The sequence below is a fragment of the Bombina bombina genome, chromosome 4 (genome assembly GCF_027579735.1).
Source record: "Bombina bombina isolate aBomBom1 chromosome 4, aBomBom1.pri, whole genome shotgun sequence".
Taxonomy (NCBI): domain Eukaryota; kingdom Metazoa; phylum Chordata; class Amphibia; order Anura; family Bombinatoridae; genus Bombina; species Bombina bombina.
Window position 1 is genome coordinate 554,472,249 of NC_069502.1, and position 18,075 is coordinate 554,490,323.

At 38.9% G+C, this 18,075-nt stretch overlaps 1 protein-coding gene across 2 annotated transcripts in view; it reads right to left on the minus strand.

The window, feature by feature from the left end:
- SNX14 (sorting nexin 14) overlaps positions 1-18,075 on the minus strand; it is a 517,711-nt gene that overhangs the window by 140,062 nt on the left and 359,574 nt on the right. For both annotated transcript variants that reach the window (XM_053710493.1, XM_053710492.1), the window contains 2 exons: positions 17,186-17,226; positions 16,983-17,102 (listed from right to left, as the gene is read on the minus strand). In XM_053710493.1, the coding sequence (XP_053566468.1) occupies positions 16,983-17,102; positions 17,186-17,226 (161 nt within the window). The remainder of the gene's footprint in view (positions 1-16,982; positions 17,103-17,185; positions 17,227-18,075) is intronic.

Here is an 18,075-nt window from a genome sequence, read left to right on the forward strand (position 1 = left end):
TCTCTAAGCCCGTCTCCTTACCCCAGTGCCTGCAGTCAGACGTGCTGCCAGCTATATAGGCGATATATGGAACAAGGCAACATGTCACAGTAGGAGTCCACTTTACAATATAGCTCATATTCGTGTATCCCCACCACAAAGTCATAACCTGCTATGTGAAAGCTGAGTAGTACACAGATATAGGGGAACCCTTACAATAAAGGCACATTACCCCACTATGAAAAAGGTAGTATACACACAGCCATTTCTGAGGTAGAACTGTCCCAGAAAAACAAAAGAGCTGCACATACCTCTATGCAGAGTAACAGCATGATCGGTCCCACAGGATCAACTGGTCTTCTCCCTCCTGCAGTTCTGTGGAGACATACAGGGCCTTAGATAATATTAGCTAAGACCATATTCTGAAGGACAGCACTCAGTATGGGAGTCGCAGTGAGAATATAAGCCCACCAGTTCCCATTGCCTTAAAGCCACCAAATGCTTCTCTTGTTACTGAAGAGACTGATCTGGTCTAGGCTACACCCTGAACAAAGCAGTACACTCAGGCACTACTTTTAAAAATAATAAACTCTTGATTGAAGAATCTAAACTAACACCTCACTTTACCTCTTCCTATCACTAACACAGGCAAAGAGAATGACTGGGGTGGGAGGGAAGGGTGGAGCTATATATACAGCTCTGCGGTGGTGCTCTTTGCCTCCTCCTGCTGACCAGGAGGCGATATCCCATAAGTAAGGATGAAATCCGTGGACTCGTCATATCTCGTAAAAGAAATAAGTTTTTAATGCACAGCATCTGTTTTCTCCTAATTGTACATATTGATGTGCTGCTTCACTAAGTATACATATCTTACACTTGGCTTGTTAAATATGCGAATGTATTAAATATTTCAATTGCAAAAAAAAGTGCTTGATTCCCCATCTTTTGTAAGGTTAATCAATTATGATGTTCCGTTCTATTTCTAATAGTCTATAATTCTAAATAATTTATATAGGGTCTGCACCATTATTACTATTTGTACTTATATTAAAATCTCATTTATATAAACCATTTGTCCTCTGAAAACCTTGTATTTAAAAAAATAGAATAAAATATATATATATATATATATATATATATATACACACACACACGCACACTTTTTGCTTAGAAGGGCACTCACAGGCGTTTTTTATCCGTCAAATAATTGATTTTATTTTCAATACATCAAAAGTTAAATCAAATGGTCATAGTCGATGTTTAGGCCCCTATTTGGGCCTTCTTCAAGAAAAATAATATCTCAATTCAGCAATGAAGCCGTACTCCCAGTTCAAAGAGCCATGATAGCCTCTACAGCGCTCAGTATAAAAATATAAAGTGTGTAGAAGATGTGTATACTAAGTCAACTCTCAATAAAAAAAAATAATAATAATAATAAATATGCTGTTATACATTAGCCAAATATATAAATGAGAGGGTGCAAAGTTTACTGTATATAAATGACCGACATATAGTGGATGCAATAACCAGTGTATGAAGCGGAATCTCAAAACATCATAAACAGGCCAATTTTCAATAAATAAAGATGTGTCTGCTCTGACACTCGAGAATAATATGTGGACAAGTACAAACAGGAATGGGACAATGTTCGTATAGCAAAAGAATGTTCAAAGGCTACGATAAGACATGACTATACAGTCCTAGTCACGAAAGAACAAGGCACACTGAGAACCAGCAGATCGTCCCGTATGGTATTCTACTTACTGGCTCATACCCCAATCATATGAGGTAAGTTAGGAGCGGGGATGTATGTGCTTGCTTCCAAAAGAAGGATCAGTCACTTGCATAAGTCAGCGTCTGGATCACTTATGCGCTTCTCCCAATCATCTGTTCGCTAATTCATCTACGGTCCATGGCTCTCAGGGTATCCGAATGCACCAATCCCTGGAGGAATGTCTGCTCCCTCTCTCAAATGTCACAGCAGTGTTGGGATGTATGATATTGGAGAGAAGACAACGCAGCAATAGCGTGACACCGTTTATTGGAGACAAATAATGAAAATAGATAAAAAACACAAGATAAAACCTCAATGGAATGAGGTAACAGAGGCGCCTGTCAGCTCTAAAATTAAGATGAGTAACTCAACGAAGAGAATGAACTGGCCGGTCACTGTTTCAAAAATCAGATAGTTCTGTAACGGTTTGAAGAGTCGATCAACAAAAAACAGAACGTGTCCCACTAGTACACCGACACGTTTTAAAGGTCTATGTGATAGTCACCTTCTTCATCATTAGTTACAAATGAGAACTAACACCCAAGCTGTGGAAGTGCACGAGTAACTATAAAGGAAGGAATTGAAAAAACTGCTTCTTTCATTGAGAAATTAAATCCATAACCCAAAAGAAAATATCTCTCTTATAACAAACTCAAAAAGAGAGGCACAATCATCAGACTGAGAAAAATGCCCTTGCTACCAAAGGCTGCTCCAGAGAAAGCAAAAACATAAAAATGGTATAATTTAGTAAAGGTATGCAAAGAAAAACAAGTGGCCACCTTGCAAATTTGATCAACTGAAGCCTCATTCTTGAAAGCCCAAGAAGTGGCAACTGATCTAGTCAAATGAGCTGTTATTCTCTGTAGCACAGGCTGACTTGACTCCAAATAAGCTATGTGAATCAAAAGTTTTAATCAAGTGGCTAAAGAAATAACAGAGGTATTCTAACCTTTCCTATGGCCAGAAAAGAGAACAAACAGACTAGAAGTTTGTCTAAAAAAACCTTAGTACCATTAACATAATATGTCAATGCTCTAACAACATCTAAAAAATGCAAAGATCTTTCAGAAACATTTTTTGGATCAGGACACAAGGAGGGGACAACAATCTCCCTATTAATGTTGTGTGAGTAAACAACTGTATGTAAAAAATAAAATGTAGTCTGCAAAACATCCTTATCCTGATGGAATATCAAATAAGAGACTCACATGAGAGAGCAGACAATTCAGAAACTCTTCTAGCAGAAGAGATGACCAAAAGAAAGTAGTTTAATGTCCAATGTATGCATAGGTTCAAAAGGAGGAGCCTACAAAACCCTTAACACTAGGTTAAGACTCTAAGGTAGAGAAAACATAATTTATGTAAGAACTTACCTGATAAATTTCTTTCTTTCATATTGGCAAGAGTCCATGAGCTAGTGACGTATGGGATATACATTCCTACCAGGAGGGGCAAAGTTTCCCAAACCTCAAAATGCCTATAAATACACCCCTCACCACACCCACAATTCAGTTTAACGAATAGCCAAGAAGTGGGGTGATAAGAAAGGAGCGAAAGCATCAAACAAGGAATTGGAATAATTGTGCTTTATACAAAAAAATCATAACAACCACAAAAAGGGTTGGCCTAATGGACTCTTGCCAATATGAAAGAAATGAATTTATCAGGTAAGTTCTTACATAAATTATGTTTTCTTTCATGTAATTGGCAAGAGTCCATGAGCTAGTGACGTATGGGATAGCAGATACCCAAGATGTGGAACTTCCACGCAAGAGTCACTAGAGAGGGAGGGATTAAATAAAGACAGCCAATTCCGCTGAAAAAATAATCCATAACCCAATCAAAAAGTTTTAATCTTAATATGAAAAAAATATAAGCACAAGAATCAAACTGAAACAGCTGCCTGAAGTACTTTTCTACCAAAAACTGCTTCAGAAGAAGAAAAAACATCAAAATGGTAGAATTTAGTAAAAGTATGAAGACCAAGTTGCTGCTTTGCAAATCTGATCAACAGAAGCTTCATTCTTAAAAGCCCAGGAAGTAGAAACTGACCTAGTAGAATGAGCCATAATCCTTTGAGGCGGGGATCTACCCGACTCCACATAAGCATGATGAATCAAAGATTTTAACCAAGATGCCAAAGAAATGGCAGAAGCCTTCTGACCTTTCCTAGAACCAGAAAAGACAACAAATAGACTAGAAGTCTTCCTGAAATCTTTAGTAGCTTCAACATAATATTTCAAAGCTCTAACTACATCTAAAGATCTCTCCAGAGAATTCTTAGGATTAGGACACAAAGAAGGGACAACAATTTCTCTACTAATGTTGTTAGAATTCACAACTTTAGGTAAAAAATGAAATGAAGTCCGCAACACTGCCTTATCCTGATGAAAAATCAGAAAAGGAGATTCACAAGAAAGAGCAGATAGCTCAGAAACTCTTCTAGCAGAAGAGATGGCCAAAAGGAATAAAACTTTTCAAGAAAGTAATTTAATATCCAGAGAATGCATAGGTTCAAACAGAGAAGCCTTTACAAAACAATGAATATCAGGATGATTAGCAATCTTTCTGTGAAAAAGTACAGAAAGAGCAGAGATTTGTCCTTTCAAGGAACTTGCAGACAAACCTTTTTCCAAACCATCCTGAAGAAACCGTAAAATTCTAGGAATTCTAAAAGAATGCCAAGAGAATTTATGTGAAGAACACCAAGAAATGTAAGTCTTCCAGACTCGGTAATAGATCTTTCTAGACACAGATTTACGAGCCTGTAACATAGTATTAATCACTGAATCAGAGAAACCTCTATGACTAAGTATTAAGCGTTCAATCTGCATACCTTCAAATTTAATGATTTGAGATCCTGATGGAAAAATGGGCCTTGAGATAGAAGGTCTGGCGTTAACAGAAGTGTCCAAGGTTGGCAACTGGCCATCCGAAAGAGATCCGCATACCAAAACCTGTGTGGCCATGCTGGAACCACCAGCAGTACAAACAAGCGCTCCATTAGGATTTTGGAAATCACTTTTGGAAGAAGAACTAGAGGTGGAAAGATATAAGCAGGTTGATAATTCCAAGGAAGTGACAACGCGTCCACTGCTTCCGCCTGAGGATCCCTGGATCTGGACAGATACCTGGGAAGTTTCTTGTTTAGATGAGAGGCCATCAGATCTATTTCTGGAAGTCCCCAGATTTGAACAATCTGAAGAAATACCTCTGGGTGAAGAGACCATTCGCCCGGATGTAACATCTGGTGACTGAGATAATCCGCTTCCCAATTGTCTATACCTGGGATGTGAACCGCAGAAATTAGACAGGAGCTGGATTCCGCCCATACAAGTATCCGAGATACTTCTTTCATAGCCTGAGGACTGTGAGTCCCCCCTTGATGATTGACATATGCCACGGTTGTGACATTGTCTGTCTGAAAACAAATAAACGATTCTCTCTTCAGAAGAGGCCAGAACTGAAGAGCTCTGAAAATCGCACGGAGTTCCAAAATGTTGATTGGTAATCTCGCCTCCTGAGATTCCCAAACCCCCTGCGCTGTCAGAGATCCCCATACAGCTCCCCAACCTGAAAGACTTGTATCTGTTGAGATCACAGTCCAGGTTGGACGAACAAAAGAGGCCCCTTGAATTAAACAATGGTGATCCAACCACCAAGTCAGAGAAGATCGAACATTGGGATTTAAGGATATTAATTGTGATATCTTTGTATAATCCCTGCACCATTGGTTCAGCATACAAAGCTGGAGAGGTCTAATGTGAAAACGAGCAAAAGGAATCGCGTCCGATGCAGCAGTCATGAAACCTAGAATTTCCATGCACAAAGCTACCGAAGGGAATGATTGAGACTGAAGGTTTCGACAAGCTGAAACTAATATCAGACTTCTCTTTTCTGTTAGAGACAAAGTCATGGACACTGAATCTATTTGGAAACCCAAAAAGGTTACCCTTGTCTGAGGAATCAAGGAACTCTTTGGTAAATTGATCCTCCAACCATGTCTTTGAAGAAACAACACAAGTTGATTCGAATGAGATTCTGCAGAATGTAAAGACTGAGCAAGTACCAAGATATCGTCCAAATAAGGAAATACCGCAATACCATGTTCTCTGATTACAGAGAGAAGGGCACCGAGAACCTTTGAAAAGATCCTTGGAGCTGTTGCTAGGCCAAACGGAAGAGCAACAAACTGGTAATGCTTGTCTAGAAAAGAGAATCTCAGAAACTGATAGTGATCTGGATGGATAGGAATATGCAGATATGCATCCTGTAAGTCTATTGTAGACATATAATGCCCTTGCTGAACAAAAGGCAGAATAGTCCTTATAGTCACCATTTTGAATGTTGGTATCCTTACATAACGATTCAATATTTTTAGATCCAGAACTGGTCTGAAGGAATTCTCCTTCTTTGGTACAATGAACAGATTTGAGTAAAACCCCAGACCCCGTTGCAGAACTGGAACTGGCACAATAACCCCAGCCGACTCTAGGTCTGAAACACATTTCAGAAACGCCTGAGCCGTTACTGGGTTTACTGGAATGCGTGAGAGAAAAAATCTTCTCACAGGCGGTCTTACCTTGAAACCTATTCTGTAGCAAACAAAAGATCTACGGCGCTCACCTGCACCACGTGTATATCCAGCAGCATTTTCTTCAGCGTGCACACGTCAAAGGAGCCTGTTCCTGTTGGAGGGTGCAACTGGAAAAGCGTCCCCGTTAGAACGCAAACAGAGTTCCAGTATATGCAAATTCCACAGCAACTCCTACTTACAGGAAATGAAGAGTCCTTGTATAGGTAAAAAACATTTTCTTTATTGGTGGTGAATGCAGGATAAAACCATAGGGGAGCAAAAATGCTCACATCAGCAGGAAAGAGTATCCGGTAGTGCAGGAAACAGCAGACATGTTTTGTGTGGGATCTCCACACTTGTTCACTGCTAAACCTATTCTGTACCCTTGTGGAACAATGTTCTGAATCCAAAGACTTTGAATCGAATTGATCCAGACATCTTTGAAAAATCGTAACCTGCCCCCTACCAGCTGTGCTGGAATGAGGGCCACACCTTCATGGCAGCTGGTTTTGACTTTCTAAAAGGCTTGGATTTATTCCAGACTGGAGAAGGTTTCCAAACGGAAACTGTTCCTTTAGGGGAAGGGTCAGGCTTTTGTTCCTTATTCTGATGAAAGGAATGAAAACGATTCTGCAGCCCTATATTTACCTTTAGATTTTTTGTCCTGAGGCAAAAAGGCTCCCTTCCCACCAGTAACAGTTAAAATTATTGAGTCTAACTAAGAACCAAATAATTTATTACCTTGGAAAGAAAGAGAAAGCAACGTTGACTTAGAAGTCATATCTGCATTCCAAGACTTAAGCCATAAAGCTCTTCTAGCTAAAATAGCTAAAGACATATACCTGACATCAATTCTAATGATATTGAAAATGGCATCACAAACAAAGTTATTAGCATGTTGAAGAGGTTTAACAATGCTATAAGCATTATAGTCTGACACTTGTTGCGCTAAAGCCTCCAACCAGAAAGTGGAAGCTGCAGCAACATCAGCCAAAGAAATAGCAGGTCTAAGAAGATTACCTGAGAATAAATAAGCCTTCCTTAGAAAGGATTCAAGCTTCCTATCTAAAGGATCCTTAAAAGAAGTACTATCTGCCGTAGGAATAGTAGTACGTTTAGCAAGAGTAGAGATAGCCCCATCAACTTTGGGGATTTTTTCCTAAAACTCTAATCTATCAGATGGCAACGGGTACAATTTCTTAAACCTTGGAGAAGGAGTAAATTAAGTACCCAGACTATTCCATTCCCTAGAAATTACTTCTGAAATAGCATCAGGAACTGGAAAAACTTCTGGAATAACTACATGAGGTTTAAAAACTGAATTTAAACGCTTATTAGTTTTAATGTCAAGAGGACTAGACTCCTCCATATCTAATGCAATCAACACTTCTTAAAGTAAAGAACGAATAAACTCCATCTTAAACAAATATGAAGATTTATCAGTGTCAATATCTGAGGCAGAATCTTCTGAACCAGATAGATCCTCATCAGAAATAGATAAGTCAGAATGATGGCGGTCATTTAAAAATTCATCTGAAATATGAGAAGTTTTAAAAGACCTCTTACGTTTACTAGAAGGAGGAATAACAGACAGAGCCTTCCGAATAGAATTAGAAACAAATTCTTTTACATTAACAGGAACATCCTGAACATTAGATGTTGAAGGAACAACAACAGGTAATGGATTATTACTAATGGAAATATTATCTGCGTTTGATAGTTTATCATGACAACAAACACAAACTACAGCTGGAGGAACAGTTACCAAAAGTTTACAACAAATGCACTTAGCTTTGGTAGAACCGACATCAGGCAGCGTCTATCCAGAAGTAGATTCTGATCCAGGGTCAGGTAGTGACATCTTGCAACATGTAATAGAAAAAACAACATATAAAGCAAAATTATCAAATTCCTTAAATGGCAGTTTCAGGAATGGGAAAAAATGCTAAACAAAACAAGCCTCTAGAAACCAGAAGCAACTAAAAAGTGAGACTGAAATAATGTGAAAAAAACTGGCACCAAGTATGACGCCCACATTTTTGGCGCCAAGTATAACGCCCACATTTTTTGGTGCCAAGAATGACGCCCATATTTTTTGGCGCCAAAAATGTCCGCAACACACATACGTCAAAAAATGACGCGATCACGTGAAAACTTCCGGCGTCAACTATGACGCCGGAAATGACGAAGTTTTTGCTCCAAAAAAGTCTCGCGCCAAGAATGACGCAATAAATTGAAGCATTTTCTGCACCCGCAAGCCTAACAGCCCGCAATTTAGAAAAAAAGTCAATTGAAAATTGAAATTTTTAAGGTAAGAAAAAATATAATTCATATGCATTTTCCCAAAAAAATTAAACTGACCGTCTGAAAGAAGGAATACTGATTATCCTGAATCATGGCAAATATAAGTTTAACATATATATTTAGAACTTTACATATAAAGTGCCCAACCATAGCTTAGAGTGTCATGAATAGAAATAAGACTTACTTACCCTAAGACACTCATCTACATATAGTAGATAGCCAAACCAGTACTGAAACGAGAATCAGTAGAGGTAATAGTATATAAGAGTATATCGTCGATCTGAAAAGGGAGGTAGGAGAAGAAACAGAGAACCTATGAAATAGATCCCCTAGAGGAAGACCATGGTATTCAAATAGGCAATAGTCTCTTCACATCCCTTTGACATTCACTGCACTCTGAGAGGAAAACCGGGCTTCAGCCTGCTGCGAAGCGCATATCAACGTAGAAATCTAGCACAAACTTACTTCACCACCTCCATGGGAGGCAAAGTTTGTAAAACTGAATTGTGGGTGTGGTGAGGGGTGTATTTATAGGCATTTTGAGGTTTGGGAAACTTTGCCCCTCCTGGTAGGAATGTATATCCCATACGTCACTAGCTCATGGACTCTTGCCAATTACATGAAAGAAATAAGCTTAATAACAGGTTTAATTCGGACTAGAGACTGAACGAAACAATGAATATCAGGAAGATTAGCGAGCTTCCTGCTAAATAATACAGAAAGAGCAGAAATTTGTCCTTTCAGAGAACTGGCAGATAAACCCTTATCTAAACCATCCAGCAAAAACTGAAGAATCCTAGGAATTCTAAAAGAATGGCAGAAAAAATTATGGTCAATAAACCAATAAATGTAAGTTTTTAAAACTTTGTGATACATTTTCATAAAAACAGGCTTACAAGCTTCCGAGTGTTAATCACAGAATCCTCTAGGACTCAGAACTAAGCGTTTAATTTCCATGCCATCAAGTTTAGAGATTTTAGATCTGAATGGAAGTAAGGACCTTGAGACAGAAGGTCTGACCTTAGAGGAAGAGGCCAAGGCGGGATACTGGACATAAAAGCACTAAGCACGTTCAGCCTAACTATGAGATTAGATGTGCGCTAACCCGACATGCATATGTACAAGGGCGCTCTAACTTGACGAGCGGAAATTCAAGCGAGCCAAACTATTTGCACGCAAAAAGCAAGGGGAATAGTGAGTATCTGTCCCAGGGCCATATATAGAAATAAGACTCTTTTGAACTCCCAGGGCCATATATACACACATAGATAAACTTTCAACATTTTAAAAGTGCCCATAAACAAAGCTTTAAGTGTCTACATAAAAAATACTGTGGCCCTCTCTGCATCGGACAGCGATGGTGACGACAGCGGCAGTGAATGGAAGGGGGAAGAGGGGGAAGCAGGGAGAGGGTGTTCCTATAGTGGAACGTGGGGTAGAGGGTGGGAAAACGATCTGGGAGGGGGTATGGTAATGAGGGGGGTAAAATAAGCTACACTACAGAAAAAAAGTTTTTTGGGGTAAAATAAATACAAATTAGAGCAAACTGGGTACTGGCAGACATCTGCCAATACCTAAGACGGCGGCTAATAGGTAGAGGGGGGAGGATTAGAGAGTTGTTTGGGGGGGGATCCTACACAGCAGAAAATATATTTAAAAAAGAAATTAAAAAAAAGAAAATGTATGCTTACCTGATAAATTTGTTTCTTTTTAGACACGATGAGTCCACGAATCATCATCCTTACTTGTGTAATGCCACAAGTAAGGATGATGATCCGTGGACTCATCGTGTCTTTAAAAAGAAAGCCTTTTATTTTAGTACTGGAAGACTTTCTGCCAGTACTTAAGATGGGGGTGACCACTGTGGGGTGGCAGAGGGAAGAGAGCTGTTTTAGAGGGATTAGGGAGGGATCAGGGGGTGGGATGTGTCAGGTGGGAGGCTGATCTCTACACTAAAGCTAAAATTAACCCTACAAGCTACCTAATTAACCCCATCACTGCTGGACATAATACAAGTGTGGGGCGCAGCGGCATTTAGCGGCCTTCTAATTACCAAAATTAGCCATATATGTCTGTTATTATTGAACAAAGGGAATCCCAGAGAAGCATTTACAACCATGTGCGCCATGACTGCACAAGCTGTTTGTAAATTTCAGTGAGAAACCTAAAATTGTGAAAAATTTTACTTTTTTTTTATTTGATAGTATTTGGCGGTGAAATGGTGGCATGAAATAAAGCAAAATGGGCCTAGACCAATACTTTGGTTTGTCTACTAAAAAAACATAATTTATGTAAGAACTTACCTGATAAATTCATTTCTTTCATATTAGCAAGAGTCCATGAGCTAGTGACGTATGGGATATACATTCCTACCAGGAGGGGCAAAGTTTCCCAAACCTCAAAATGCCTATAAATACACCCCTCACCACACCCACAATTCAGTTTAACGAATAGCCAAGAAGTGGGGTGATAAAAAAAGTGCGAAAGCATATAAAATAAGGAATTGGAATAATTGTGCTTTATACAAAAATCATAACCACCCCAAAAAAAGGGCGGGCCTCATGGACTCTTGCTAATATGAAAGAAATGAATTTATCAGGTAAGTTCTTACATAAATTATGTTTTCTTTCATGTAATTAGCAAGAGTCCATGAGCTAGTGACGTATGGGATAATGATTACCCAAGATGTGGATCTTTCCACGCAAGAGTCACTAGAGAGGGAGGGATAAAATAAAGACAGCCAATTCCTGCTGAAAATAATCCACACCCAAAATAAAGTTTAATGAAAAACATAAGCAGAAGATTCAAACTGAAACCGCTGCCTGAAGCACTTTTCTACCAAAAACTGCTTCAGAAGAAGAAAATACATCAAAATGGTAGAATTTAGTAAAAGTATGCAAAGAGGACCAAGTTGCTGCTTTGCAAATCTGATCAATCGAAGCTTCATTCCTAAACGCCCAGGAAGTAGAAACTGACCTAGTAGAATGAGCTGTAATCCTTTGAGGCGGAGTTTTACCCGACTCAACATAGGCAAGATGAATTAAAGATTTCAACCAAGATGCCAAAGAAATGGCAGAAGCTTTCTGGCCTTTTCTAGAACCGGAAAAGATAACAAATAAACTAGAAGTCTTTCGGAAAGACTTAGTAGCTTCAACATAATATTTCAAAGCTCTAACAACATCCAAAGAATGCAATGATTTCTCCTTAAAATTCTTAGGATTAGGACATAATGAAGGAACCACAATTTCTCTACTAATGTTGTTAGAATTCACAACTTTAGGTAAAAATTCAAAAGAAGTTCGCAACACTGCCTTATCCTGATGAAAAATCAGAAAAGGAGACTCACAAGAAAGAGCAGATAATTCAGAAACTCTTCTGGCAGAAGAGATTGCCAAAAGGAACAAAACTTTCCAAGAAAGTAATTTAATGTCCAATGAATGCATAGGTTCAAACGGAGGAGCTTGAAGAGCCCCCAGAACCAAATTCAAACTCCAAGGAGGAGAAATTGACTCAATGACAGGTTTTATACGAACCAAAGCTTGTACAAAGCAATGAATATCAGGAAGATTAGCAATCTTTCTGTGAAAAAGAACAGAAAGAGCAGAGATTTGACCTTTCAAAGAACTTGCGGATAAACCTTTATCTAAACCATCCTGAAGAAACTGTAAAATTCTCGGAATTCTAAAAGAATGCCAAGAAAAATGATGAGAAAGACACCAAGAAATATAAGTCTTCCAGACTCTATAATATATCTCTCTGGATACAGATTTACGAGCCTGTAACATAGTATTAATCACAGAGTCAGAGAAACCTCTTTGACCAAGAATCAAGCGTTCAATCTCCATACCTTTAAATTTAAGGATTTGAGATCCTGATGGAAAAAAGGACCTTGCGACAGAAGGTCTGGTCGTAGCGGAAGAGTCCACGGATGGCAAGAGGCCATCCGGACAAGATCCGCATACCAAAACCTGTGAGGCCATGCCGGAGCTACCAGCAAAACAAACGAGCATTCCTTCAGAATCTTGGAGATTACTCTTGGAAGAAGAACTAGAGGCGGAAAGATATAAGCAGGATGATACTTCCAAGGAAGTGATAATGCATCCACTGCTTCCGCCTGAGGATCCCGGGATCTGGACAGATACCTGGGAAGTTTCTTGTTTAGATGAGACGCCATCAGATCTATTTCTGGAAGCTCCCACATTTGAACAATCTGAAGAAATACCTCTGGGTGAAGAGACCATTCGCCCAGATGCAACGTTTGGCGACTGAGATAATCTGCTTCCCAATTGTCTATACCTGGGATATGAACCGCAGATATTAGACAGGAGCTGGATTCCGCCCAAACCAGAATTCGAGATACTTCTTTCATAGCCAGAGGACTGTGAGTCCCTCCTTGATGATTGATGTATGCCACAGTAGTGACATTGTCTGTCTGAAAACAAATGAACGATTCTCTCTTCAGAAGAGGCCAAGACTGAAGAGCTCTGAAAATTGCACGGAGTTCCAAAATATTGATCGGTAACCTCACCTCCTGAGATTCCCAAACTCCTTGTGCCGTCAGAGATCCCCACACAGCTCCCCAAGCTGTGAGACTTGCATCTGTTGAAATTACAGTCCAGGTCGGAAGCACAAAAGAAGCCCCCTGAACTAAACGATGGTGATCTGTCCACCACGTTAGAGAGTGTCGTACAATCGGTTTTAAAGATATTAATTGAGATATCTTTGTGTAATCCTTGCAGCATTGATTCAGCATACAGAGCTGAAGAGGTCGCATGTGAAAACGAGCAAAGGGGATCGCATCCGATGCAGCAGTCATAAGACCTAGAATTTCCATGCATAAGGCTACCGAAGGGAATGATTGTGACTGAAGGTTTCGACAAGCTAAAATCAATTTTAGACGTCTCTTGTCTGTTAAAGACAGAGTCATGGACACTGAATCTATCTGGAAACCCAGAAAGGTTACCCTTGTCTGAGGAATCAATGAACTTTTTGGTGAATTGATCCTCCAACCATGATCTTGAAGAAACAACACAAGTCGATTCGTATGAGATTCTGCTAAATGTAAAGACTGAGCAAGTACCAAGATATCGTCCAAATAAGGAAATACCACAATACCCTGTTTTCTGATTACAGACAGAAGGGCACCGAGAACCTTTGTAAAAATTCTTGGAGCTGTAGCTAGGCCAAACGGCAGAGCCACAAACTGGTAATGCTTGTCCAGAAAAGAGAATCTCAGGAACTGATAATGATCTGGATGAATCGGAATATGCAGATATGCATCCTGTAAATCTATTGTGGACATATAATGCCCTTGCTGAACAAAGGGCAAGATAGTCCTTACAGTTACCATTTTGAACGTTGGTATCCTTACATAACGATTCAATATTTTTAGATCCAGAACTGGTCTGAAGGAATTCTCCTTCTTTGGTACAATGAAGAGATTTGAATAAAACCCCATCCCCTGTTCCAGAACTGGAACTGGCATAATTACTCCAGCCAACTCTAGATCTGAAACACAATTCAGAAATGCTTGAGCTTTCACTGGATTTACTGGGACATGGGAAAGAAAAAATCTCTTTGCAGGAGGTCTCATCTTGAAACCAATTCTGTACCCTTCTGAAACAATGTTCTGAATCCAAAGATTGTGAACAGAATTGATCCAAATTTCTTTGAAAAAACGTAACCTGCCCCCTACCAGCTGAGCTGGAATGAGGGCCGCACCTTCATGTGGACTTAGAAGCAGGCTTTGCCTTTCTAGAAGGCTTGGATTTATTCCAGACTGGAGATGGTTTCCAAACTGAAACTGCTCCTGAGGATGAAGGATCAGGCTTTTGTTCTTTGTTGAAACGAAAGGAACGAAAACGATTATTAGCCCTGTTTTTACCCTTAGATTTTTTATCCTGTGGTAAAAAAGTTCCTTTCCCACCAGTAACAGTTGAGATAATAGAATCCAACTGAGAACCAAATAATTTGTTACCCTGGAAAGAAATGGAAAGTAGAGTTGATTTAGAAGCCATATCAGCATTCCAAGTTTTAAGCCATAAAGCTCTTCTAGCTAAAATAGCTAGAGACATAAACCTGACATCAACTCTGATAATATCAAAAATGGCATCACAGATAAAATTATTAGCATGCTGAAGAAGAATAATAATATTATGAGAATCATGATCTGTTACTTGTTGCGCTAAAGTCTCCAACCAAAAAGTTGAAGCTGCAGCAACATCAGCCAATGATATAGCAGGTCTAAGAAGATTACCTGAACACAGATAAGCTTTTCTTAGAAAGGATTCAATTTTCCTATCTAAAGGATCTTTAAACGAAGTACCATCTGACGTAGGAATAGTAGTACGTTTAGCAAGGGTAGAAATAGCCCCATCGACTTTAGGGATTTTGTCCCAAAATTTTAATCTGTCAGATGGCACAGGATATAATTGCTTAAAACGTTTAGAAGGAGTAAATGAATTACCCAATTTATCCCATTCTCTGGAAATTACTTCAGAAATAGCATTAGGAACAGGAAAAACTTCTGGAATAACCACAGGAGATTTAAATACCTTATCTAAACGTTTAGAATTAGTATCAAGAGGACCAGAATCCTCTATTTCTAAAGCAATTAGTACTTCTTTAAGTAAAGAACGAATAAATTCCATTTTAACTAAATATGAAGATTTATCAGCATCAATCTCTGAGACAGAATCCTCTGAACCAGAAGAGTCATCAGAATCAGAATGATGATGTTCATTTAAAAATTCATCTGTAGAGAGAGAAGTTTTAAAAGATTTTTTATGTTTACTAGAAGGAGAAATAACAGACATAGCCTTCTTGATGGATTCAGAAACAAAATCTCTTATGTTATCAGGAACATTCTGCACCTTAGATGTTGAAGGAACTGCAACAGGCAATGGTACATTACTAAAGGAAATATTATCTGCTTTAACAAGTTTGTCATGACAATTAATACAAACAACAGCCGGAGGAATAGCTACCAAAAGTTTACAGCAGATACACTTAGCTTTGGTAGTTCCAGCACTAGACAGCGATTTTCCTGAAGTATCTTCTGACTCAGATGCAACGTGAGACATCTTGCAATATGTAAGAGAAAAAACAACATATAAAGCAAAATTGATCAAATTCCTTAAATGACAGTTTCAGGAATGGGAAAAAATGCCAATAAACAAGCTTCTAGTAACCAGAAGCAAAGAAAAAATGAGACTGAAATAATGTGGAGACAAAAGCGACGCCCATATTTTTTGGCGCCAAATAAGACGCCCACATTATTTGGCGCCTAAATGCTTTTTGGCGCCAAAAATGACGCCACATCCGGAACGCCGACATTTTTGGCGCAAAAGGACGTCAAAAAATGACGCAACTTCCGGCGACACGTATGACGCCGGAAACAAAAAAGATTTTTTTGTGCGCCAAAAAAAAAGTGCGCCAAGAATGACGCAATAAAATGAAGCATTTTCAGCCCCCGCGAGCCTAACAGCCCACAGGGAAAAAAGAGTCAAATTTTAAGGTAAGAAAAAAATTGATTCAAATGCATTATCCCAAATATGAAACTGACTGTCTGAAAATAAGGAATGTTGAACATCCTGAGTCAAGGCAAATAAATGTTTGAATACATATATTTAGAACTTTATAAATAAAGTGCCCAACCATAGCTTAGAGTGTCACAGAAAATAAGATTTACTTACCCCAGGACACTCATCTACATGTTTGTAGAAAGCCAAACCAGTACTGAAACGAAAATCAGCAGAGGTAATGGTATATAAATAAGAGTATATCGTCGATCTGAAAAGGGAGGTAAGAGATGAATCTCTACGACCGATAACAGAGAACCTATGAAATAGACCCCGTAGAAGGAGATCACTGCATTCAAAATAGGCAATACTCTCCTCACATCCCTCTGACATTCACTGCACGCTGAGAGGAAAACCGGGCTCCAACTTGCTGCGGAGCGCATATCAACGTAGAATCTAGCACAAACTTACTTCACCACCTCCATAGGAGGCAAAGTTTGTAAAACTGAATTGTGGGTGTGGTGAGGGGTGTATTTATAGGCATTTTGAGGTTTGGGAAACTTTGCCCCTCCTGGTAGGAATGTATATCCCATACGTCACTAGCTCATTGACTCTTGCTAATTACATGAAAGAAAAATGATATAGTTTTGATAGGTTAATATAAAAAAGGCTCTGTCTGTTTAAATGTAGTGATGGCAAAAATGATAAAAATGCTCTGGTCTTTTGGGGAAGTTTTTGTCTGAAATGCCCAGCCCAGAGGTTAAGAAAAAGAGAACATATTAAAACAAGTATGGTAAATGGAAGATTAAATTTAACTCCTACATTGTACCTTTTTATCGTTTTCTGAAGTGGGACTCAGAATAGTCAGTTCAGGTCTACTTGGCTTTGGTTTTGGAGATTCACAAGACTTTATAAAATTCATGATAAAAAGTTCCAGGTGCTGTCCTTTCTGTAATTAAGAGCAAACAATATGGTTTGAAAAAAAACTGAATTAAATGAATATATCAATCTACGAGAATATAAAAAAATTACCTCTTTAATTAGTTTTCCTGGGACTGACTTGATCATTTTTCCTTGAAATCAGAATATAACAAAATAAATTAATATACAAGCAGCATACACTGTTGTAGATAAAATACAATGCTTAGGACTCACATAAAACACAAATATTTCTGTAGCCAATATTATGATAAAGGGACAGGAAATAATCAAATTAAACTTTAATTGTAATATCAAAGGAGCAGTATAATTCTGCATATGATCCAGTTTTTGTTAGGCTCAAGCAGTGAAGGAATAATACAATTTTCACAACATATCTATAAACTATTTTTGTGTAAACAAAAGAGAACACTTAATTGTTCAAAATGTGTCACAAACTTACTCAACACTGTCTGTAAAGCAAAGATGCAACACTACTATTTCCTTCCATAAGGCAGGTAGAGTCCACAACTTCATTCCTTACTGTTGGGAAAAACACCTGGTCACCAGGAGGAAGCAAAGACACCCCAGCCAAAGGCTTAAATATCCCTCCCACTTCCCCTATCCCCCAGTCATTCTTTGCCTTTCGTCACTATAGGAGGTGGCAGAGAAGTGTCAGAAGATTTGGGTAGTCCTGTAATGGGTATATTCCCTTCAAGAAAGGACTGGAGTTTTAAGTAATCATATCAACCTCTCAGTGAGAGTATTGATGAAAGTTAGAGTCTGGAGATGCAGGGAAAGTTTTTCTGTGAACCCATCAAGACTGTCGCCTTAAAGCTCTTAAACAATCAGTGTTGACAATTTTCACTGCTTGCTGTTATGCACTCAAGTCCATGTCAGAGCGTCTCTTCAAGACTGTCACACTTGAGAGGCTGTGCCTGTTCCACAGAATGGATCGTGGAGGGTAAGACCGTTTTATATATTCACTTTTGCTATACACGGTC